This window comes from Fusarium odoratissimum (assembly GCF_000260195.1).
Source record: "Fusarium odoratissimum NRRL 54006 unplaced genomic scaffold supercont1.42, whole genome shotgun sequence".
Lineage (NCBI taxonomy): Eukaryota > Fungi > Ascomycota > Sordariomycetes > Hypocreales > Nectriaceae > Fusarium > Fusarium odoratissimum.
Genome location: NW_022158781.1, coordinates 251468 through 274666, shown reverse-complemented (window position 1 = coordinate 274666; position 23199 = coordinate 251468). Strand labels below are relative to the sequence as shown.

The 23199-nt window shown below is 48.4% G+C and overlaps 11 protein-coding genes across 12 annotated transcripts; 6 read left to right on the top strand and 5 right to left on the bottom strand.

Annotated features, from left to right (window-relative positions):
• The first annotated feature begins 527 nt into the window (after nt 1–527).
• FOIG_14628 (uncharacterized protein) lies at nt 528–2744 on the top strand. The gene is made up of 2 exons (XM_031215898.1): nt 528–728; nt 781–2744. Exons 1-2 carry the CDS (start codon nt 574–576, stop codon nt 2669–2671), a joined length of 2046 nt encoding a protein of 681 aa, XP_031054519.1. The 5' UTR covers nt 528–573; the 3' UTR covers nt 2672–2744.
• Nucleotides 2630–3870, bottom strand: FOIG_14627 (uncharacterized protein). The gene is made up of 3 exons (XM_031215897.1): nt 3406–3870; nt 2860–3362; nt 2630–2803 (listed from the first exon to the last, which is right to left on the bottom strand). Exons 1-3 carry the CDS (start codon nt 3803–3805, stop codon nt 2756–2758), a joined length of 951 nt encoding a protein of 316 aa, XP_031054518.1. The 5' UTR covers nt 3806–3870; the 3' UTR covers nt 2630–2755.
• Nucleotides 3871–4146: 276 nt separating this feature from the next.
• On the bottom strand, nt 4147–4965 carry FOIG_14626 (uncharacterized protein; the record flags this gene model as incomplete). Its single annotated transcript, XM_031215896.1, has 1 exon — nt 4147–4965. The coding sequence occupies one exon, from the start codon at nt 4963–4965 to the stop codon at nt 4147–4149; it is 819 nt and encodes a 272-aa protein (XP_031054517.1).
• A 2856-nt stretch (nt 4966–7821) lies between these two features.
• On the top strand, nt 7822–8560 carry FOIG_14625 (uncharacterized protein; the record flags this gene model as incomplete). Its single annotated transcript, XM_031215895.1, has 2 exons — nt 7822–8342; nt 8389–8560. The coding sequence occupies 2 exons, from the start codon at nt 7822–7824 to the stop codon at nt 8558–8560; spliced, it is 693 nt and encodes a 230-aa protein (XP_031054516.1).
• Nucleotides 8561–8647: 87 nt separating this feature from the next.
• Nucleotides 8648–11370, top strand: FOIG_14624 (uncharacterized protein; the record flags this gene model as incomplete). The annotated part of the gene is made up of 4 exons (XM_031215894.1): nt 8648–10126; nt 10173–10756; nt 10802–11135; nt 11182–11370. The coding sequence occupies 4 exons, from the start codon at nt 8648–8650 to the stop codon at nt 11368–11370; spliced, it is 2586 nt and encodes an 861-aa protein (XP_031054515.1).
• A 591-nt stretch (nt 11371–11961) lies between these two features.
• FOIG_14623 (oxidoreductase) lies at nt 11962–15849 on the bottom strand (the record flags this gene model as incomplete). Its single annotated transcript, XM_031215893.1, has 11 exons — nt 11962–12248; nt 12294–12603; nt 12649–12681; nt 12750–12798; nt 12845–13060; nt 13113–13188; nt 13286–13315; nt 13364–13498; nt 13539–13861; nt 14201–15133; nt 15188–15849. 11 exons carry the CDS (start codon nt 15847–15849, stop codon nt 11962–11964), a joined length of 3054 nt encoding a protein of 1017 aa, XP_031054514.1.
• Nucleotides 15850–16206: 357 nt separating this feature from the next.
• Nucleotides 16207–17026, bottom strand: FOIG_14622 (uncharacterized protein). The gene is made up of 2 exons (XM_031215892.1): nt 16616–17026; nt 16207–16552 (listed from the first exon to the last, which is right to left on the bottom strand). Exons 1-2 carry the CDS (start codon nt 16909–16911, stop codon nt 16303–16305), a joined length of 546 nt encoding a protein of 181 aa, XP_031054513.1. The 5' UTR covers nt 16912–17026; the 3' UTR covers nt 16207–16302.
• A 293-nt stretch (nt 17027–17319) lies between these two features.
• FOIG_14621 (uncharacterized protein) lies at nt 17320–19174 on the top strand (the record flags this gene model as incomplete). The annotated part of the gene is made up of 3 exons (XM_031215891.1): nt 17320–18490; nt 18543–18607; nt 18671–19174. The coding sequence occupies exons 1-3, from the start codon at nt 17452–17454 to the stop codon at nt 19172–19174; spliced, it is 1608 nt and encodes a 535-aa protein (XP_031054512.1). The 5' UTR covers nt 17320–17451.
• Nucleotides 19175–19743: 569 nt separating this feature from the next.
• On the top strand, nt 19744–20192 carry FOIG_14620 (uncharacterized protein; the record flags this gene model as incomplete). The annotated part of the gene is made up of 2 exons (XM_031215890.1): nt 19744–19771; nt 20041–20192. The coding sequence occupies 2 exons, from the start codon at nt 19744–19746 to the stop codon at nt 20190–20192; spliced, it is 180 nt and encodes a 59-aa protein (XP_031054511.1).
• A 265-nt stretch (nt 20193–20457) lies between these two features.
• On the top strand, nt 20458–21882 carry FOIG_14619 (uncharacterized protein; the record flags this gene model as incomplete). The annotated part of the gene is made up of 2 exons (XM_031215889.1): nt 20458–20487; nt 20545–21882. 2 exons carry the CDS (start codon nt 20458–20460, stop codon nt 21880–21882), a joined length of 1368 nt encoding a protein of 455 aa, XP_031054510.1.
• FOIG_14618 (uncharacterized protein) lies at nt 21724–23083 on the bottom strand. Of its 2 annotated transcripts, XM_031215888.1 has the most exons (3): nt 22708–23083; nt 22250–22651; nt 21724–22201 (listed from the first exon to the last, which is right to left on the bottom strand). In XM_031215888.1, exons 1-3 carry the CDS (start codon nt 23045–23047, stop codon nt 22134–22136), a joined length of 810 nt encoding a protein of 269 aa, XP_031054509.1. In that variant the 5' UTR covers nt 23048–23083; the 3' UTR covers nt 21724–22133. The 2 variants fall into 2 exon arrangements, with proteins under 2 accessions (XP_031054509.1, XP_031054508.1); XM_031215887.1 differs by having other exon boundaries at nt 21724–22651; nt 22708–23078.
• Between the last annotated feature and the right edge of the window lie 116 nt (nt 23084–23199).

Genomic DNA, 23199 nt, shown 5'->3' with positions numbered 1-23199 from the left:
AAAGAGAGGGCGGCGGCCGGGGGAACGCGCCTTCCACTCCCGCTGCTTCGCAGCATAACTCCGTGCCGTGTTCGCCGGCTGTTCGTCCTTCTTCGCCTGAAGGCCCGCCCTCCGGGCGGCACGGGCACGCTCGTCTGCGGCCGTGTACGAGTCGTCTGCGGCCATCTCGGTCGATCAAGGCCTTTCTACGTGGTGTTTGTTTCCTGTCTGGGGCCTGATAAGTTGCGGGGAACTTATCAAATGCACTTATCAGGCGCCGCGCACACGATTTCACGGGCTGCTTTTTGCGGGGGATAAGTCGTCACGTGGTCTGAGCGAATTACGACGTAATTGCGGGCACCATCGATAAGCATTCTATCGAGCTCAGAAGCCACCCAAAAACCTTCAATTGTGTGAACAAATAATTTGCACAAATCCAACGCCTGTTGTCTTTTCCTCTGTCGATAAGCATGTCGCTATACCCGTCTAATACCCGCTCTCGGCTCTCCGCTCAGGAGCCGACACTAACCATCTCAGCCTCACAGTCCTGATTCACCGGTTCCGATTTCTCCTCAATCCACTCACCAAGCAACCATGGAACCGACGCCTCAAAAAGCCCAGCACGACAAACGTCGTCGCCAGCAGCGAAAAGCATGTGACTTATGTCGACGCCGCAAAGTCCGCTGTGATATAGTAGACCGACCATCAGGCCCTTGCTCCGTCTGTGAAAAGTCCGGGTTCGAATGCCAGTACGGCTCCGACGCGCCCCTGTGAAAAATTAGTAAGCTGATGAGGATATAGGTCTACGGCGAAATGGGCTGTTGCGAGAAGAAGTTCGGTGGTTTCCAGAAATGCATATGATCGCGATACACCTGCCAGATCACCAGGAGTATCGCAGCCGGATCCGGAGGCCGGAGCCGTTGAGCGGGATGATCATCTTTCGATCCTCGGACCCGAGGCTTCATCTGCACCATCGCGGCGTGATAAGACATCGAATGATGCATCGCGCTCGGATGGTCAAGAGAAACTCGCTCGGGAGGGATTAGCGAGGTTCTTCAAACACGGAATCGGTGCTGCAGCTTGGGCTGTTTTTGCATCGACCAAGAGCTTTCGCATCGCCTACGTCGGCACGCCTGTGTCGAACCTGGTTCATCTTGTCGACTTACATCGCTCTTTCAGACAGCCTTACTCTTCCATTCTTGGCGACCAACGACCTTTATCTGCGCCTACAGGACCTGATACTCATGGCTCGTTTCAAGAATCTGCGGATGGAAGTACCAGCAGTGATAGGATAGGCGGAAAACCATTGCATTACCCATATCCTCCTATCAGACAAGTCAAGTCTTGGAAACCTACACCAAACTCATGGGTAACGCAAGACTTGGTGACGGAGGTATCTTCCTTCCCAGCCCAAGAGGTTCGTGATGCGTTGGTACAAGCGTACTTTGATCATATCCACCCATTTCTGCCCATTGTATCAAAGCCAGAATTTCTCGCTCGATATCGCACGCCTGATAATCCTCCACCACTTCTGCTATTCCAGTCTGTTCTCATGGCTGGCGCCCACGCCTGTGCGCATCCCCTCGTCGCCACTGATCGCCATGCCGTCCAGAACAGACTCTTCAGAAGAGCTAGTATGCTATACCATATGCGACACGAGTCAGATCGAATGCATCTTCTTCAAGCAGCAGCCCTGTTCACATGGCATATAGGCGATGGCGATACAGTCGCCGGTGGGCCGTGGTACTGGGCGGGAATTGCTGTACGAATAGGTACAGGTCTTGGTGCTCATCGGAGAAGTTCTCAACTCCCAGCTACAGAGATGGCACAGTATCGACGATGTTGGTGGTCTGCCTTCTTCTGTGAAGTCTTTTCCTCATTGGAGACTGGAAGGCCTTGTGCAGTGAGAGCAGAGGACATAGATCAGCTGCCGCTTCAGCAGGAGGATATTACCGATACACCAGTCACAGATCCAACTATCGCAGAATCCGGTGTTAGCCCTGATTTTCTGAACCACCTCGTTGATCTGGCCTACATTGGCCTCGACGTCATTTCACTAAACGCACCTGCGCGAGATCGTCTCATAGATGTAGCATCAATCGACGCCCGGCTAGGCCTGTGGTCCCTCCGCTCAGGTATATCCACCGTCGCAGAAGACGACGACTCATGGACATGCCATCTCCGAATGCATTACAATCTCCTCCTTCTCCACCTCCATCGCAATCTCCACGAACAGAGCAGCCAGTCAATTTGCTCAGCAGCAGCCCAAGCAATAGTAACGTCCCTCGAAAAGCTCACGGCACGCGATGAACTACGTCAATGCCACTTTACTTCCGTTAGCGCCGTGACAGCGGCCGGTATCCAATTCGCCGGTGAGATTCGCGCAGCTGTAACTTCCCAGACCTTTTTGGTCGCCATCAATGCACTTGAGAGATTATCGAGATTGTTGAGGTCAACGATATTACTTGCCAGGCATTGGCCTAATGCAGAGGCTGTGCATAGTGTTTTTGAAGAGTTACATAGAGAATATGAAACGCTTGTTACGCAGAGATTGCAGGGCGAACAGGTTATGGTGCCGGAGAGCCCGCCTGATTGGAATAGGTTGCTTGGAGGGGAGGGATTACATCAGTTCAGCAATTTCACATCAGACCAGGATTGGATGAACATTAATAGCTGGACGGACTTATTATAGGCTCCAATACAAAATCGACCGCATTATAATTTGGCTAGTATTTGCTCTTTAATCAGCGCAATATCAACGCGCTTAAACAGTGGATCAGAAGATAGCGACACCATTTGGTGGACTAGCCACGCCTCCGGGAACCTAACATGTATCAGACCATTAGCTCAACGAATGAGCGGTAAGACGACGGAACTTACCTTGAGTGGCATACTCGAAAAGAAGAACGACCATCTCCCTCGCTTCTCACACTCTTTACTAAGAGCCTCCAGGTCGAACAACTCCCCAATTGGCATTCCCCAACCCGCCAACAGCCACTCGTGCAGAAAGTAATCTGTGTTCTGACACGGCCATGCCTCCATACTAGGTTGGTCGCCAGCAACTGCAGCAAAGTCTTGCTCCCAAAGCCATCGGAGTGTATCTTCTGAAGACTCGATACCATGTGCTGGGGGGACTTTGTAATCTGCCAATGTCTTGCACTCATCGTCGGAGAGCTTGTCATAGGCTCGGACCCATCCTGTGCGGATGAAGAGAATGTCGCCTTGTTGGAATGTGGTTCCTTGGCTTTCGGCAACTTCTTTTAGTGTTGCTACAGTAATTGACTTGGTTTCGAAGGGAGTCAAGGTGATGTTGTTCTTATCTGCCCAAGATGCATAGTCGAGTAGTACTCCGCGTCCGACAATACCACCTCGGTCAACCCAAGCTACATACATCAGCCGCGTCCACTTATAAAGAGTACAACTTACCCTGAATGCCGTTGACATCCGATGATAAAAGCTCATCAAGGCTCTTCCCATTGAACCAAAGCTTCTCCTTCTGATAAGCATAATGTCTAAACCCGTCCCACTGCGAACTACTCTGCGTGTTAAATGTCAAAGTATCATCATTTACAGCACGAGGGGTTTTGGTAGTAATCTCATGCTTGAAAGGTGCACGTCCAAAGCAAGGTCGGGACATTCGATTGAGGGGCCAATCGGTAGAAACCCGAACGCCGTCACGTATCTCTGATGCTGCTTTTGCTATGATTTTTGGGGTCAAGAGGTTTAGCATCCCGCATTCGTCATTGTCGCCGAAAAGACCCCAGGCGTTTCCAGGTGGACCATCTTTTCGCAGAGGAAGGGACTTGAAGGATGGTTTGGATGACATCGTCAATTTTTGGTAAAAGTTAGAGTAGTTGAGGAGGTTGTTGATGTTGGCGTTGGCGTTGACTTCATATCAAGACCCCGCCTTTTGAGGGGAACCGCGGTAAGAAGCCCGAGCAGGTTGTTCATTGGAATATGCTTTGTCATCAGGATAGACGAGGACGATCGTGAGACTTCATAATTTCAATATGTATATGCCATTCTTTTAGTCCACATGTGTTTTGTCAAAACGATATACCATCGGAATCCACCGCTGCAGCGGTCTATGAAATCAATAAACATTGGATACCTCGCCAGACCCCATACCCGCCTCTACATCAACACTCCAGCCTCCGATCTTAAGCACTACCTCGCATGCTGCATCAAAGTAGCCCTCTCAGCAATCTTGACAGATCTCACCCGTCTCAACTCCTCCTGCCTTCTCTGCTTGCTCTTATCTCTATAGCACATGGTAATAAGGGTACAAGTACAAATAAGTATAAGTGCCGAGAAAACAGAAGCTATGATAATACCAGCTGTACCAACTTCATTCTGGAGTTCCATGCAGACTGTAACTCCGTTGCTTGACTGGGTCGTGCATAGAAGTCCTGGAGAACATGTGCTCGAGGTTATATTCGCAGCATAACACGTCAATGTGGTGAACCCTGTTGTTTCACAGATGGTGCTGCTCTTGACTGTCGTGCTGTAGCAGGAGGCGCCGGGTTCCGTGGAAGTTGAGGTCGTGCTTGTCGATGATGCTATACTTGAGGTCGACGTTGAGGTTGTGGTTGTTGATGACAAGGAGCTTTCTTCTGTAGTGGATGCCTCCGTCGCAGAATCGGTTGTTTCAAGCGTGGTACTTCCAGCCTCAGCTGTCGTCGTAGCTTCATTTTCAGTGGTTTCTACCACTGAGGAATCTTTGGTTGCCGTGCTCGTAGCGTCTGCTGAGGTCCCGGTATCCGCCGAACTGGTGTCTCGGCGCTGGATCAATCGATGAAAGTCCAACTTCATCAGTCCACCGCCTTGTTGTTTCGCATGCCACACTGGCTCCATAGAGGACGAAGAAGCGCCATCTGGGGAAGCGGTTCCTTTAATGAGGCGGTTTTCTGAGCGTTCGACCCGGATACCATGTGCGTGCGTGATGGCGCTTGCGCCTAGGGCCAAGAAAAAAGACGAAACAAGCATTGTGGAAATTAACCGTCCGTATTGCAGTGGTGTTGTTGAACAGTTTCTTCAAGCATTCTGCCAGATCATACTTCTCTTCATATCTTATAGTTAATCGTGACGATGGTTCACATGCAAACTTTCCATATTTATCTAAGTATAGTACCCGCATGAGGCTCATGCTTTGCTTTTCGTCAGTTTCTATTGTAAGCTTAAACTACGTTTGCGCGTCCTATTATAAGAACGTGCTGCGCATTTCTAGCGCGCCTCGACGCGGCGGCAATTGCGTAAACTACTTCCGCGCCGCTTAGTAACATGATGTTCAAGGGAGCTTTGGACAGCACAAAAGATGAAGAGTGTAAATTGGGATGCCAAAAATGACAGCTCATGAAGTGTATTAAGTCCACACTAAGACTGCGTTTGTATTTATGTCGTTTGAGATTAACGTGCAGAGTTTTCTGTCCTCCGCAGAGGGATCTCGGGTCGGTATGTGGGCGGCTATCAGCGATCATCCGGGATGTAACTATTTTTACAGTAACGACCCATTCGCCATGCGTCATCAGGGCATAAAGAGAGGCGCAGGTGAATTATCCTTGATAGGGCGGAATGCAGATTCGCGTCTATTTTAATGTTGCTACTTGTTGAACCCTAGGCCTGAATACAAATGAAAATGCCGGAGCTGTAAAACCAAAAGAGATGTGAATTTCCGTCATGATTCCAGCCGTATATCGGCACGGAAAGACTCCACAGAAGAGACTTTCTAGAACAACAATGACTTTGCTTTCGCTACGTAAGCTCAGACACACAAACATTCTATACGATAGCAAATCATGATTTGAAAAGGGGGAATCACGTATCAAAACTCTCAGGTTGTACGATCATTAAGAGACAAACCGCAAGGTCAGCAGATCAAGTGGCACTTTTGAGCAGACAAATCGAAGGTTGGCCTCTTCTTTAGCACAGAGATTTATCTGTATCTCCGTATGAAACCGTCGTTATAGCCGACAAACAAACAAGTTGAGGATTCTCAGCCTCAGTGAACCACTTGCCAATCCTAGCAGAGTGGCGGTAATACGACTGATTACCTAACAATGGACGTGCACGAGCGCCATTGATGCTCAATCCGAGGAGGATCATAACAGTCTTCTCCGGTAATATGCGTCAAACAGCATGTGGAAACAGCATAAAGCGGTGTAACTCGAACCCTGTGAATTGCGACTTAATAGCAAGCTGTTGTTGTCTTCTGAAGGTGAGACGGTGTGCTCTGTTCGGAGCACTCGTCATAGATTTCCGATCGTAGTCTGCAACAGTTTCTATTTTCTGTACCCTGATTCTGTGGGAAAACCGCCAAGACTAAATCCAATAACAACAATTCTAGTGGCAATAGGTTGTGGAGAGAAATGATCTTGCAGGAAAACACAGCTCCACTCATCTTGATTACGACAGGTTTGCTTTGCTGTGAGATATGACACAATTGCCAACTTGCCCTCAGAGAATAAGAAGCCATCGTCGATAGACGAGATGATGAGTAGTTTCTTTTCAGACGTGCGGAACTGTTGGGAGATTCAACTTCGCTATCCCCAGCCACTGCATTCTCCAAGACATGGCTGTATCATCTGACGCCGTTCCACCAAATAATTGGCGACCATCACTGAGTAGTGATAGATACTAAATCTAGTAACGAGAGACACGGATCTGAATGCGGTAATGATTTGCAGTGTGGCTGATAGCCTTATAGCTTGGATTGTTCTTTGAACTTAAGACTATTTCTTCGGAGCGCATATGCGGAAGGCTGAAAAGAGGGGAGTATATCTGCACAGTTCCATGAGACATCAGAGACACGGGCTTGGTCTATTGGATGAAAGCAATCCTTCTGCCAGAATTACTAGCTCGATCGACATAAATAGCAAGTTTATTTCCCCCACATTCAGGCTTCATCATCAAAGCAACTACCCAGTCTCTTCGACTTACTTACTCCAAACCATCGTGGCTAGTCTCGAGTAAGGTCCTCAAATCACCGCCTATGTAAATGTTGATTTCCCAAATTGCCATTCCTTAGTTATTTTCGTCGCTTTATAACCGTGCGTGGTAGATCAAGTGGGATGTAAAAAACGGCCGTGCCCGTACTGACTCACATCAAGTCGGCGCCTGCAAGCAGTTGGAGGGCAGCCCGTAGGTACAACAAAAACACCAACTGCTTAGATTGCTAAAATATGGCCCTGGTATGTCCAAGGCATTGAGATCAGGAGTGGAATCCATGTAAAGGTGTCCTGCTTTCAGTCAGTTAGACTCTTGATTCACTACATATTGAAAGTGCTTGCTGACACATATAGAGAAGCATGTCATGCGATGGTGAACCATCTAATGTTATTGAGGAGCCGACCAATGGCATGAGAAAGTTCGACGCTTGACGCATCACAGCATATAAAATTGAGGCTTATTAAGGTTGAAGGAACTTCCTGCTGATAATAACAGCACCACTCAATACTTCAATATATGGACCGCGGTCATGGGCTCTTAGCCAGTTCTTTTCCTTTAATAGCTAACCTGCATGCGACATCTTATACTCAGTGGGACAGTTATCTAATTTTCTTTTGTCTTTTTACTTAAATTGAAAGGAACGAATGGGTTCTAGGTTTGCAAGGTACCAAGTCTATGGAAGGCTTAGCAACTTGTAACTCCATAAATTCAGTATAGACTGCAGTGCCATTTGAAACATAATGAGCTTCTAGCTATAGTACTACAAAGTACGAAATGTAGTTGTATTGAATGCTACAAGGTAGAAAATATAACTTTTGTACAGTTAGCAGTTAAGTTAGAAACTCGGTATGCCTCTTTGGGACGCCCTGCATAAGCGGCATTCCCGATTGGAGTATAATGTCACCACGCACCAAGAGTTCAACTGAGACTCGCTCCATTTTCAACCTGCACGCCAGATCGTCTCCGATGGATCCATTATCTATCGCGTCAGGCGCCGCCGGCCTAGCTATCAGCTGCGCGACAATAGTTAAGACGCTATACACCTGGATAGACGATACTGTCGACGTCGACGAGAATGTCTCCAACTTGTTTGAGGAGGTCTCGATTCTGTCGCGAGTCCTAGACTCCGTCAGCAATGCCTCAGGTCGGGTCCCGCAAGCTGTTGTGGCCGAGATCGATCCTGGTAATGCCCTCTGGGGTAGTATTAGTGCTACCCTGGATGATATCAAGAACACATTCAACAAGCTCAACCAGCTAATGGCCGAGCTTGAGAAAACAAGCCTCTTTAGCCGAGGGTTCTTGCGCAAGCCAACCAAGCAAATCAAGTTTAGCCTACGGTCCAAAGATATCACTATATATAAGGACAAAATCAAGTCATACAACACGGCGATGACAAGTGCTTTTCAGATGATCAATGTGTAAGTCATGATAATCGCGGTCTAGGGTGATTACTAACGTGGATAGCTGCCTCCTAATTCACAGCAATTCCTCTCAAGACTCTGTGTTCAAGGTCCTCTCTGGGCTTAAGTCCCAACTGAGACATGTTGAGTTTGCTTTGCACACAAGTAGCTCCGCAAGCCCTGGCCCTTCCAGTGGACGTGAAGAGGACGATCGCGCCACCCAAAATCTCCGATAGTTTGTTCAGGTGGCAGAGAACTTCCACTCAAGCGCTAGTACCATTCTGAGAGAGGGCCCTAGGTCAACTGTCTGGGGAGGAAGTATTATGGGTGATCCTTTAACAGAAGCACAAACATCAATGATCGAGAGATGGATACCTCCGCCAGTCAATGAAGAGCCACGTTCTCCTGTTGACGCCGACTCGGACAGTGAGACTGAATTTGCCAGAAGGATCGAAGAACTAGCGATCAAGAATGAAGCGGATGGGGATCACGCAAAGGCAGAACAATTCTACAGAGGTGCCATCGAGCACGGCGAATCGAGTTCGAGACCTGTAAGCGATATTACTGCTATGAGGATACGACTAGCATATGCATGCATGCGGCAGAAAAAGTGGACAAAAGCAGACGAGGTCATCACTCCAATTGCTTTTGAGAGGAAGACAAACGACATACTAGTGTATCACGGAATGCACGCCTTGGCTCTTGCTTATCTAGATGACTCCAGACTTGAGGAAGCCGAAAAGTATTGCAAGCGTGCTCTTTGGGGCAAGAGAAAAGTTCTTGGCAAAGATCATTTGAGCTGCTGGGAGACCCTAACTTTGCTTGTGTCCATCTGCACGGCGAGAAATAAGACGATGGAAGCAGAGGTCCATCGAAGCTTTATCCCGAACTACGAGATTATTGCGATTGATCCTGAAGCCTTGACTTATCTGGACCGTTCAGTTGGGAGCTTGGGCAGGCCAAGTCACGATAGTGACATGGTTCCACAAACTCAACAGCCATTGGCTTTTCAGCAAGAGTATCCTCACAGCCAACCCTTCACTACGGCAGCTTCTGGCCCCGTTCCATCTCCAGGTAGTTTCCAGTACCCCAAAACCTTCGGTTCTCAGTACACAAGTCCACCAACACCGAATAGTCATCAAGGTATGGTGCAATACACGACACAGCACAGGCAAACAAGACCAAACGTAGAGCCACCTTCAAACCCTCATGTCTCTCGAAAGGCTATCGGGCGTCCGGACACGATCTTATCTACAATGCATCGCCCGCAAAGCATGGGGCCATACTCTCAACAACAACCAGAGCAATCGAGAAGAAGCACCAATCTATCATATAGCCACAATAACTCCCTATCTGAATTCGGACTACTGGATGCTTTCGATCCTCACTGGCGTAACCACCTTGGCGAGGGTCTTCGAGCCGGAGGTTGGAACGATCATCTTATCAAAGAGAACCAGCAGCTCATCATAGACTTCTTCAAGTTTCAACTACCAAGTGCCAGAACAGCTTCTCTGGCCCTGTCGCTACCACCACCTCCCCATTTAACAACAGAATATCCACTGCCCACGCAAGATGCCAACATTTACAAACCCCAAGGTTATCAATCCCCCCCACCACTGTCGCCGTATAACATGGCACCTGTGCCCACGCCTGAATCCAGATATCAGATATTTGTGTCAATCGACTTCATGAAGATAGACTGTGCGAGCACCAGTGTTGCATACGTAGTCAATGACTTTAAGAGCCCGATATCAGAGCTGCTCAGAGAGTGGCCTGGTGCTGGCTCTTACAGCAAATCATCGGCAAGTTATCCATTAGAAGCTCACTGGATCATATCTAATTTCTTAGGTTCCAACTGTTCTTTACTACGATCAATACAATAAGCTAGTCGGTTGGGGCCATGACATTGCTAACGCCCTTGGGCCGACTGGATATCCGAAGCCAGGCGTCCAGAAGGTTGCAGGTCTACCTCTGTTCTTGATCCAAGAGACAGAGGAGTCAATTCCGCTGCCTGGTGTTCCTCCGGGCCTCAACGCTGTGGATATCTCAGCCGACTTCCTCTATGAGGTCAGGCGTACCCTTCGTACCCAATTACAGCAACGTATAGGCAGTAAATTCTTGGAGAACGAGCAGAGGATCCATTGGATTGTTACCACTCCAGAGATCTGGGCAGATAAGGACAAAACTTTATGGAAACGTGTTCTTCAAAGAGCTGGCTATCTTAGAGACGAAAATGATACACGCTTATCGTTCGTCGGCGAAGCAGAGGCGTCAATACACCACGCGATACTGACATATTCCCTCACCCAGGAAACCAAAGATATATTTATCTTTGTGAGCTGTGGGGAAAAGATAGTACATATGTCTGCCTGTAGGCTCCTACAAGCATCGCCTTTCTTCATTTCTAGGCTCATGTCAAATGAGAACCTGGGGTGAGTTCCTTTTACCTCTTTACTACACTAACTAAATGTTCCTAGACCTACCCTGATAGCACAAAAGTTTGCCGAAATAGTGCGGACCAAAATCGACCGCATGCGACTTCCAGATGGCTCCAAAATAGCTAGAAAAGTCTATGCAAAGTGTATCGGTGATTTTGAGCGACGCATCATGATAGAGTTCAGAAACAATGGACAAGAATGGGACATCGATGTTGCAATCGAAACAGAATTTCCCGAAGCAGGGATCAAGGAAGGCTATATGAGTTACACAAATGACGAAATCTTGTCTTGTTTCCAGCCCGTCACCGATGGCATTACCGCCATGATGGCTTATACAATGGGTCAGGTTTTCGAAACTGGCAATATTATTCAGGTAAGTTTAAGTACTCGTTTGGTATTGACGTGCTGATTTTTGATAGGGAATTATACTTGCAGGAGAATTCTGTACATCGGAATACTTGCTACGCGAAATAAAGTTGAAACTACCTGAAAACCTCCGACATAAGGTCTGTCCGCCCATGGAGCCTGCAACACAAGTTGTGACAGGCGCAGCCCATTTGGAATTAACTCGCTATTTGGTTGGCGGTCAACGATATGTTCAATTATGATAAATAGAACAATTAACATACCCAACTACCTTTTCGCCCACCCCCAGTCAACATAGCGGCTTCTGTGCTATTTTACCTGTCTCTTCATGCAGCGGGCATCCAAGCGCTGTCTTCATTCGAGGTCGATACTTTCCGGCGTTGAGATCGCTTACGATAGACAGCCACGGTCGCACGCGGCATGGCTTATTGGGCACACTGACCTCTCTGTGGATGGATTCGTCATGCCAGTAAGGGCCCATCACAGGCCGCAAGCTATTTCTGTCACCCGATGTACCTGCACTTGCAGACCTGCTGTATCTCTACGGAGATCATCGCAAGCTGCAGGACGATTCCATCTCCCCTCAATCCTTTCTTCTTGTTCAAGGGAAAGCCTTCACAGCCGACACCATGTCTGAGCAACCGCAGAAGGTTCTGGGCATGCCGGTAAGGTTCTTCTCCCGAGGCAAGCTGTGATATTGCAAGCTAAGTGGGCGTCCAAGGCTGGCAAGAGGGGACACAAAGCTGATTTTTTATCTTTATTAAGACCCGCGGCTATAGTTACACATGCGTGCTAACGAGGACCTGGAAAGCACCGCTGATGTTAGCCCCTCCTTAAGCCGCATTAATAAATATAGACTTTGTGCTACAATACGACTTGATCCCCTCAAGTCCATGCTCAGCACCAAGGCCGCTTTCCTTAATACCCCCAAAAGCCACATTCGGATTGAGCTCGTGATGGCTGTTGAACCAAACAGTTCCTGCCTTGAGCCTCGCGGCTAGCCTCTCTGCCTTCTCCAAGTCTGGGGTCCAAACCGAGGCACCAAGACCCATGGGGTTATCATTGGCGCGTCTAAGGACCTCATCCTCGTCCTTCCACTTCAGAATAGGAAAGACAGGGCCTAATAATGTAAGCGTCATATCACTGAAACGAAAGAGAAACATACCAAATGACTCCTCGACTACAATCCTGGAGGCATCTGGAGGGTTGTCGACAACCGTAGGAGTAATGAAGTACCCTTTCCCCGCATCTGACGGACTGGTTGATCCTGCTGCGAGCTTGAGGCCGTGGGATTGAATATTTGCGAGTAAGCTCTTCACCCTATCGAACTGCAGGTGGTTCTGGACAGGACCCATAGCGGTGGTACTCTCCAAGCCATCACCAACAGGAAGGCTCTTAACCGTTGAAGCCAATGTTTCCAATACATCATCGTAGATGGACTCGTGGACATAGATACGCTCTATAGCGATGCAGAGCTAGTCTTATCAGCAATGTTGAAGCTTCGAGTTTGAATAACTTACTTGACCAGAGTTCGCTAGAGCCGCCATGGCAAGCTAAGTGGTCTCCAGAATTAGAACTTTTGCTTCAAGGCTTCCCTGCTCCGACTGGCCTTTGGGGCAACTTCTTTGACATTGACATCACTGCAGACAATGGCCGGATCATTACCTCCCCTATATACGTCAGTACTAGACCTCTGATTATCAAGTGTCGACTCACAACTCGAGTGTCACACGCTTAAGATTGCCAAAAGTGCTCTGCAAGACCTTCTTTCCAGTTGCTGTAGACCCTGTAAAGCTGATTTTGTCAACGCCAGGATGTGCGGTGAGCCACGGGCCCAGGTCATCATTGCCGCTAAGTGCTTGAACAACGCCTGCGGGGAAGTACTTGAGAGCCAGCTCAGCGAGCTTCAAGTCACAATAGGGAGTGAATGGCCTGTTTCAAAAGATTACCATGATTGCCTCTATAGTCTTGTAATCAGACTTACGATGGCTTGAGAATGAAAGCGTTTCCCGCAATGAGGGCTGGACTAATCTTTGCAGCGGCTATGCGACAAGTTAGGACTTCGTGCTTCAAAGGATCAAGAAGCCTTACCCAGAAAGACAGAGACTTTCAAGCGTTAGCATCGTGCGAAATAAGTATCCGGGATATTCCACTCACAGTTCCAAGGCACAATACCGACCGCAACGCCTATGAATTATTAGCCCTGAGGACAGAATCAACCACTGGATAACAAACAAAGAGGGACGTATCTGGTGACGACTCGACGACCCGGCTTATCCATGATCATCTCTTTAGAATCAGGTAGCTGTGAATATCCCTGGAGGAACTGAATGGCCATGCCTATTTCCACGTGTGCCAATTGCAACTGCCCTCCTGTCAGATAAGCAGGTTGACCAGATAACCAAGAAACTCATAGGCTTTCCTTGTTCCTTGATTAACAAAACGGCAAGATCTTCCTTGATCAAGTCAATGCCACCCGCAAATTTGGCCACTAAGGCCTGTCGCTCTTTGTACGGGACCTCAGCCCAGGCTTCAGAGGCCTTCTTAGCCGCCTGGACAGCCCTGTCGACATCTTCTCGAGTCGAAACCGGAACTGGGGAGTTCTTCTCTAGAGTAGAGTGATTGACACCCTGGGAAGTCTCCTTGGTTGTCTTGAGCTTTCCGTCGATGACGTTGAAGAACTCGGTGAAGTTGAGCTTGGCATGGGAATTCGGATCAAGTAAGCAATAAAGCCTGTTGCGACAACATAAATCTATAGGTACTATTTTCTTATTCTAGTGCTCTTCTATTTGCATCTACTACATAATACGTAATTTTGCTATTCATTTCATTTCGCTCGACTCGTGATACATATTCTTAGGGAAACAATCTAAGTATCGCTAGATAGAATATAGCGTCCTGATATACTGAAAACATGATGGCGTGTTCAAAGTTTTAACATAACACGACTGAACAACTCAACAATGTCAGAAAGCCAGAGATGATAGACGAACGAGATATGGATTGTCCTCACCCTAGGGCTATACTCGAAGCATTTAAGCGCCTAGCTTTATCATGACCTCCTTCTCAAACCACTCAGGAAAATCTATAACTTTCTTTCCCTTCCTTGCCTCCTCAGCAGCGAATACCATACTATGACTCATAATAACATCCCTTAAATTGCACTTGATATACTCTCGTTGAGCCGTTGACACCTTCTCGCCATGGTTCTTTACCCGATCAACAGCCAGCACGAATTGCCTCGTCAATCCTTCGTCTCCATCACCATGGCCACCGCCCTCGGGAATGTGTGGGTAGTGAACCGTCTTCTTGCACGTCCTGAAGTCTGTCACTGTAATTGAGGAGCTGTCGGCGTACATCTCTCCGTGAACACCGTAGATGTACGTGAACCGGGTACAGATCTTTTCTGTGAACGCAACCATATGCAATGTAGCTGTCTTGCTACCTCTGCCACTAAGAGCTTGCAGAGGTGTTTCACCGGGAGCTGCAATCGGGTCGGCGTCCCAAGAAAGTGTTACAACTTGATTGTCGCAGACATCGTTGTCACATTCGTACACACAACGTCCAAAGGTATTTTTCTTGCTAACCTCATCTGCTGGGGTGTCTTCTGAGTAATCTTCAGCAAGTTTGGAGAGAACAGTCTTCTTAGCTGCTTCTGGCCCACCATTTGGAATACAGTCTTCAATTTCCGGTGCGACGACCGTGCAAAAGTGCTCTTGTTGCTGACTCTTGAGATCAGCTCCTGTGTAAATTCGCTTCGCCGAAAACTGGCACGATGGCTCATAGGCACATGACAAGCAATTGGTGGCGTTTCCAGCTTCGACAGGCTTTCTCTCTTTTCTGAAATATTGGAGGGATCCAGAAGAGCTTATGTCTTTGGGGACATGGGTTGGCTTGTTAGAGCCGGGAGGCGGGGCCGCCAAAATCCAGTAGAGGATATCTATGTCGTGGCACGATTTGGCAAGGAGTGATGGAGCTGCCGCCTTTTCATTGCGCCAATTTCCTCTAGCGTGTGGTCAGTCTTTATCGCTTCTGCAAGCCCATCAGTCAACAACTTACCTGACGTAACTGTGTGTAAAGTGATACCAGCCCACTGGCTCTGTGTGATTAACAGCCATGATGTCTCCGATGACCTTGTCCTCAAGTAGAAGCTTCCTCATCATCATGTTGTGAGGACTGTAACGAAGGACATGACCGATAGCGAACAGCTTTTCTGAGGATCCGGAGGGATCGGGCGAAAGGCTCTTATAGATAGCCATACAATCCTCCAGATTAGGCGCTAGAGGCTTTTCACACATGATGTGTAGTTTCAGCGGTGCAAGACCAAGGACAACATCCTTATGCATGCCATCTTGGACGCAAATGAAGACTGCATCAACACCCTCAGGGACATCTGTGGTCCCAGAAACGACTGCTTGCCGTCGGCTAAGCTCCCATTGAACGAACTCTGGCCAGTCGCTGAACTCTTCCCCGGGAATAGGCTCCCGTGCACCCCAGATGTATTTGCGACCGAGATGCCGTCTCTTTAGTGCGATAGGTTCTACGACGCCGACGATGACGCCATTACTCGAGTTCTTAACAGCCTCGGCATAGGCTTTGCCACGGTTCCCAGCGCCTATGATTAGTAGACGTGGAGGCGAGGTAGAAAAGGCTGGGCGTTCTGGTGGTGGAAGGCGAGTGATGCCGCGGGTGGACTCATCCTGTTCGGCATGGGGTGCCATGGTGAACTAGCAGACAGATACCAAGAAAGATTGGATTGCAGATAATGACCTTGGTACTAATCGCAAGCTATCTTCAATCCTGTTAAGATGCTTCATTAGCAAGGGTTCCCTTATTAATACGTAGCTACGGATATTCGGCTCTGGCAGCTTGTTACATTGCAGCTACCCGACAGCCACGCATACACCAGATTATAAATTTCCCCGCGTTAATGATTTGCAGATATGGAGAATGTAACGTTTAAGAAACGAACTAAGGCCTAATAAGCTCTTATCAATTTGCAAGCAATTGACCTCGAGTCGGTGAAACGGGAAACCGGCGAACCGGCAAACATCGGAAGAACACCAGTCCTATCAATGCACTAACAAGGGTTTAGTCTAGCTCGTTTAAGTCGAGATCACCATCAATATCGATTCGGGGTAGCTACGACTATTGAAAATGATGTTTTATCGGGCTTATCCCCGATAATAGGGTTCCTTGGGCTCTTCGAAGTACTGGTTCATGATGTTGCCCGACTTGTTGTAGCCACATTTGACATAGAACGGCTCGTTCTCCGGACTGGTCCCCAGAGTCGTCTTGTAACACCCGACATTCTTTGCAATAGACGACAGACTGGCCAGTAACTTCAGTCCAAGGCCTTTGCCTTGGAAATCCTTTCTAATCGCGATTTCCTCGATATGTCCAATTAACCCAAGATTGTGAATACTGCCGAAATGAGGTTAGCATCAACATAGTGCAGACACCTTCTTAACCAATTAGAAGACTTACAACTTTCTCTCTACGATAATGGCACCGGTTCCGACAACTCGGTTCTCATGCTCAATAACCACGTGGTAATGCACCCCTTGGCCCTGTGTCTTCATCCAATCGAACCTCTCCTCGAAGCGACCTTGGGACACGTCCCCTACATCAGACAGTACGCCGAGGCAGTCAAGGAATCCCTTTGCATAATCCCCTCGTTCCAATGGTCGGATAGTGTAACCTTCAGGGAATGATGTTACAACATCAGTTCCAATCAGGTCTGGTGAGAATAGAGGGCCGGAGAGAGGGCCGGTTGCAACCATCTTATGTCGTGCCTGGAGGCTGTAGTGTAAGAGGGGTCGATTAGGTGAGATGGTTTGCCTTGTTCTGTCGACTAGCGTCACGATAGGGAGTATGGATGAACGCGAAGGAGTCTTGCATATATATGGATGATATCTTAGAAAAGCCCAGCTAACCGGGTCCAGGCACAATAGCCGGCAAACGGTCGGTGCGAATGCCGGGCCAAACCCTGTCCGATAGCTTTCCCCGCATTTTAGTGCGATCCTTCTCTAGCTATTGACTGCTTATCGTAAGGGGCCAAGAAACGTTGCATTGGCGTGTTACATTTTATCGATATGGAAATGAGATGCTATCTCGTGCACACGCATGTCTGCGGGGTGCTAATTCAATATCCCCAGGTCGGTCCCCGCAGAATCGATGATACGGCTAAGCAAGCGAGATATCTCTTGGTGTACTAATCTTCAATAGATACTTAAACACCGTTTATCGCCGTTATAGGAGGACCACTTCCTCTTGCCCCTGCCAAACTCTCTTACTATCTCCATTATACTATATCTTTGAAAATGGCAACCCTAGACAAAGAAGCCAACAGAGATAATCATGACATGGCAGACCTGAAGAGATCTGAGCTCCTTGAGATCGATGCCACCCGCGACCTCACCGTCGAAGAGCACAACCTTGGCTTCCGTGAGGCCGTTCGCCAGTATCCGTGGGCCGTTTTCTGGGCTCTTTTCTTTGGCATTGCCGTTATAATGGCGGGCTTTGACGCCCAGATCATCACTTCTTTCTATGCCCTACCCGCATTCCAAACAAAATATGGTGAGCGGGTTCATGGCGGCGACGGCTATGAAGTTTCTGCGCCGTGGCAGACGGCTCTGGGAATGGGTAATCCGATCGGCCAGGTTCTTGGAGCACTTGCCAGTGGTTATCCCCTCGAGATGTTTGGTCGAAAGAAGACATTAGCTATCTGCTGCGTCTGGTCTATTGCCTTGGTGTTTGTTCAGTTCTTCTCCACAAGCATTAGGATGCTATGTGCTGGCGAGATTCTCGGCGGCTTGGCTTATGGATTCTACGTCGTCATTGCACCAACTTATGCCTCAGAGGTGTGCCCTCTTGCTTTGAGAGGTTTCCTCACCACTTCTATTAACATGGCGTTTGTGATCGGCCAATTTATTGCCCAAGGCTGCGCGGCCGGTGTAGAGACCCGTATGGACGAGTGGGCGTACAAGATCCCTTTTGCGATCCAATGGGTCTGGCCCACAATCCTTCTCGCTGGTCTTCCCTTCGCCCCTGAAAGTCCGTACTGGCTGGTTCGCAAAGGCCGACGTGAGGCAGCACGTGCCGCGCTCATGGGCCTGTCCTCACCTACCAACAGACCCGATATCGACAAGGCTCTTGTGGGAATCGAACAGACAGATCTTCTCGAGCAAGAAATCGAGTCGTCCACATCGTGGTTGGAGTGCTTCAAGAGAGCGAATTTGGTTCGCACTGAGATCTCAGTAATGGTCTACCTTATCCAGGTCATTGGTGGAAATCCGCTTATTGGATATGCAACATACTTCTTCCAAAAGGCCGGCCTGGATCCCTCTGATGCTTTCAACAGTACGTGTTTCGAAAAGCTAAAAACTACAGACCTGCTGACTTGGTACTCTAGTGGGTGTTGGTAACACCGCTCTGGGTTTCACTGGTACGGTTCTCTCGTGGTTCCTACTGAACTGGGTACGTGTCATCGCCAGTCTTATCCCCATAATCCTTCAACGCATCAGCTCATAAATCACACAGTTCAAACTTGGTCGACGCACGATCTATAATGCGGGTATGATGGTCATGACGACTCTCCTATTCATCATCGGTTTCCTCAGTATCTCTAGCACCACCGGTGCTATATGGGCTACTGCTACGCTGATGGATATCTGGACCTTCGTGTACCAAATGACTGTCGGTCCCATCTGTTTTGTCATCATTTCCGAGATCTCAGCCACCCGTCTTAGAGAAAAGACCATTGCTGTGGCTACAGCAGTGCAGGCTGCCGCCTCCGTTGTGTTCACAATTGTCATGCCTTTAATGCTTAATACTGATGAGGCCAATTGGGGCAGTAAGACGGCTTTCCTCTTTGGTGGAATTAGTCTTGTATGTCTTGTCTGGTGCTACTTCCGGCTTCCTGAGAGTCAAGGTCGTACATTTGAGGAGCTGGACATCCTTTTCCAGAGGCGCGTTCCTGCGAGACAGTTCAAGAAGTTCGATCTACTTAACGGAGTGGACGATGTTATGAGTAGGGAGGGATAGAGCGAGATAGCTTAATACTATCTAAATCTTATAGGCATCTTAAACAGTGGCTAAGGTTCAGCTATTTATCCCGAACTCGCCTCTGCATCAAACAGCAAAAGTATTATCACATTAATGGAACAACGCATAGTTAACTGTATTTCTACTTATGCTTGGTAAAATACGGGCTAATCGTACTAGAGGTCAGACAAACTGTATACGCTTGACTCGCGTTGGTAGTTGATAGAAATTGGCAATTGTGTGTTAAAAGAAGATTTTTCGGTAGCAGGACCATATACTAAGAAATACCTAAGCTCTAGGTAAATATAGGTAAGATTTAGGTAGTCCTTGTTATATTAGTGAAACGTATGGCGGTTATTTTCTGACTCACCTGAGAGGGTAAGTCTTTGCCTTAGTGGCGGTTTCCCCTGCGCTATATCACTGCTGTATTCTATGAAAAAGTGTATATCCAAGTACAGTAGTCACAGCAGGTAATTGATTCTTGGATTTGTTATGAGCGATATTGGATATAATGTTTTGCATTTGGTAGTGTGTGACATTGCGCGCTGGACTTGAAACATATGACCAATATGTCTATGAGTCAACTACGTATCCAGCGTAGGAAGATTATAAAGCTATTTAGCTGGTCTAACTATTAAACAGAGCGACCGGGGCTCGCAGACCTCCGATAACCATGGCCAACTGACGCGCGACTATTATGTACTCTAGCCCTCCATATCTCCTCAGCTTCGTGCATGGCATTATCCTCTGTTACTATAACCCTGACCCTAACCACTTTGTCGTGCTCTATTGGGTTCCTGATTATGAATAGAGATTCGTGATAGGGATTGAATCGTGATCCACTGTATGACGACCCTTTGGCATAGGTGCTCTTAGTAACATTGATTTTCTGCAACAGCTCGAGATCGCTGCTGAGAACCTCATTTGGACCAACCCTGACCAAAGAGCCATGCTCTTCGTTAAGCTCGAGTTGGGCTTCATACTTCTTGCCGCTTATTGCCAATCGGGCCAGTCATAGATATGAGAACTTGGCCAAGGAAGGCCCTGGGACATGACGTAGACGATACCATGAGACAGCGGAAGACACAATGTACCAAACGACGATGGCGATAGCCCACCAATAGTCGAATGTGAGGTACCGAAAGAACATTTCGCTGAGATTTATCGTTTAGAGAAGGAATACAGACGACCTTAACAGCGAGAATAAGTGGCAGGTTTGGAGTTATATCCATCAGCTACCCCTATTGTTGGCCGCGACGATCCCACTTTAGCTTTCAGCTGGTATGCATGTTGGTCTTTGCTATGACGCTGCTGTGAGTTATTACTGGAGTTCTTTTGGGTTGTTATTTGGGTCTTGGTGACAGAGTTAGGAAACTGCTTCTGTTGGCTTTACATCCAAGACTAGCACCGGGTCTTCCACTTCTGTCGAGACTAACACTGCGATTACTGAGAGCGAGACTGTGACCGAGAGTGAGACAGCGGCCACAAAGGCTCTCAGCACTAAAGCCTCGATGACCGTTGCCGAGAGTGCTACCACAACCACGACAGTCGACGAGCCTCTGCTCACCAACGCTGGCTTCGATGATGGCACAACCGCCCCGTGGCAGTTGCTAACGCAACACCAAGACACCTTGGTTCTTGGCCGCGCCTTCCAAGGCTCAGCCTCTGGTAAAGTCCAGTTTGGAACCGAAGATGGCAGCCAGTACTCCAATGTTATTATCCAAAAGATCAACAAGAAAGCACTCAAAGCGAGCTCATACGTCCTCGAGGGCCGTACCCGCGTTGACGACTACAGCGACAGCGGCGACGGCTGCAGTACCATCATCGCCTCTTGCCTCACGGGAGCTACAGGAAGCTGGGTTCCCGTGCCGGGTTCGATTTCGCGGGAAAGCGCTGAGAATTCCTACGGTCACTGGTACCAGACGGCCACCACGTGTACCTTCACCGACGAGATGCTGTCTGGGGATGCCGACATTAGCGTTGTGTTTGGATTCTTCTGTGCTAATTCAGGTGCCTACCTCGACTCTGTTGAGCTCAAGCCAGCTGCTGTGATCCCCAACACCGACACTACCACGGTTGCCACCAACAGTGAGACTAGTATGATAATCACTACCACTCAAGAGACTACAATGGCCACCTCCAGTGAGGGCTCAACAACCGCTACTGAGACTGCTACCACGACCACAGCAGCCGATGCAGACCCAACAGTTCTTCTCATTAACGGCAACTTCGATCTCGACACTGCTGAGCCCTGGCTATCGACTCACTCCGAGTCCGTTGACCGCGACATCAACAGTCCCTTCGAAGGCTCAGCTTCTGGACGACTCCTGTTTGGAGTCGATGGCGGCCTGGCGTATAACAACTACATTTACCAAAAGATCGATACGAAGGACCTTAAGGCAGCCTCTTACCGCCTCTCTGGCTTGGTCCGCGTCGACTACTACAACCCCAGCATAAGTGGCGACGGATGCAATTCAATGGCGGTTGGCTGTACCCTTGGAGACCCAAACAACCTCAATCGTGTCCCGGGCTCAACTTTAATGGGCACTCCTAGCGTCGCCGTCGATAACTGGTTCCCGCTGGATACAACTTGCACGCTTACGGAGGAGATGCTGTCTCAGTATGACTATGTTAGCGTTACTTTTGGATTCAGCTGCGCCGAGGTCGGTGCCAACCTCGACGCTGTGGCATTCCAGGAGGTTGTTTAGCATACTCACATACTGTCTGTGTTGAATTCCTTACTGTGTATGTAATTCAACTATATAATTAGTCTTCTCAACAGATCAGGTGAGTTCACTCATTAAATCTTGGTCTGCCCGTGCTTTTACGAAATAACTCCGTGGTCCCTGGAAGCTGACTCTCTTATCCGCACTAGTGTAGGATTCTAGATCTTCACCACGCTCAAGCTCACAAGGTTTAGGCTGAATAGTCCCTACGAGGGACTGCTGAAGACATGCCCTCACCTCCTCAGTAGTTCCCCAGCATCGGCATTACACGTCAAGTGTCCACATGCCATTAAAACACGACCTAGAATCTTAGCAACACAAAACTGTCTGGGTTTGTTCCTGTACATACTTTGGCTCTCTGTAGAATTCCATCCTTTGACGAGTCCTTGAAGCCTCTTGATGGTTGCAACATAGTTTTTAATATTTCCCTCTATAGGGAACAATATAGGGGCATGCTCGTATACTGTGTCTCCAACAAAGAGAAATCTTTCTTGGGCATCCCAGATAGCGAGTTGGTCTGGGGTATGACCGGGAGCATGATATAGCACAAGGCCCAGATCATTGCCTGCACTATCAGTGATTGACTGGCCGTCCTCAGCCCAAACAGTCACGGAATACTTGGGCGTATTCATTCCAACAAAGCGACAGAGAGACGAAGTTGGCAGTCTATCTGGACCGGCGATAAAATCTTTATCGTAAGAACTAGCCACAACAGAGGTGGTTGATGACTCTGTAAAATGCATAATCCCGCCTAGCCAGAAATAGTCAGTCTCGAGCCAGCGTCCAGGCAAGCTTTGACCCACTTACCAATATGGTCGTAGTGGCAATGAGTGCATATCACGGTGTAGTTTTTGGCGCCTCCCGGGTTAAGAGGTTGACTGTCGTTGTCTGCGACGGAATACTCTTCGATGAAATGCCGGAGGGACGTGAAGTCAGCATCGGAAGAATTGTGCGGGCCCCCGCAGCCAGTATCAATTAGGACGACTGTAGAGGCGTAAAGACGCACGTAAATAAACGGATTCTCGCCCCATTTGTCGTCCTCGGTGATGTAAAAAAGATTCTCGGTGAGTTTGCGGCAGGTAAAATATGTATCCTTGGGTGCTTTGTCTGCGGATGCAGGGTCTGGAGGACCGAGCTTGTAGCACATAGTTGTCTCTTGTCTCCGGATGAGGGGTGACTGATTGTGGAGAGTGACAGATATCGCCAGGGAGAAGAGCTGGTTTTAATATGGCATCATGTGGGGCAATAAAAGCTAGAACGCTTCGGGGTATTGAAATGCATGTTTAGAAACTGAGAAGG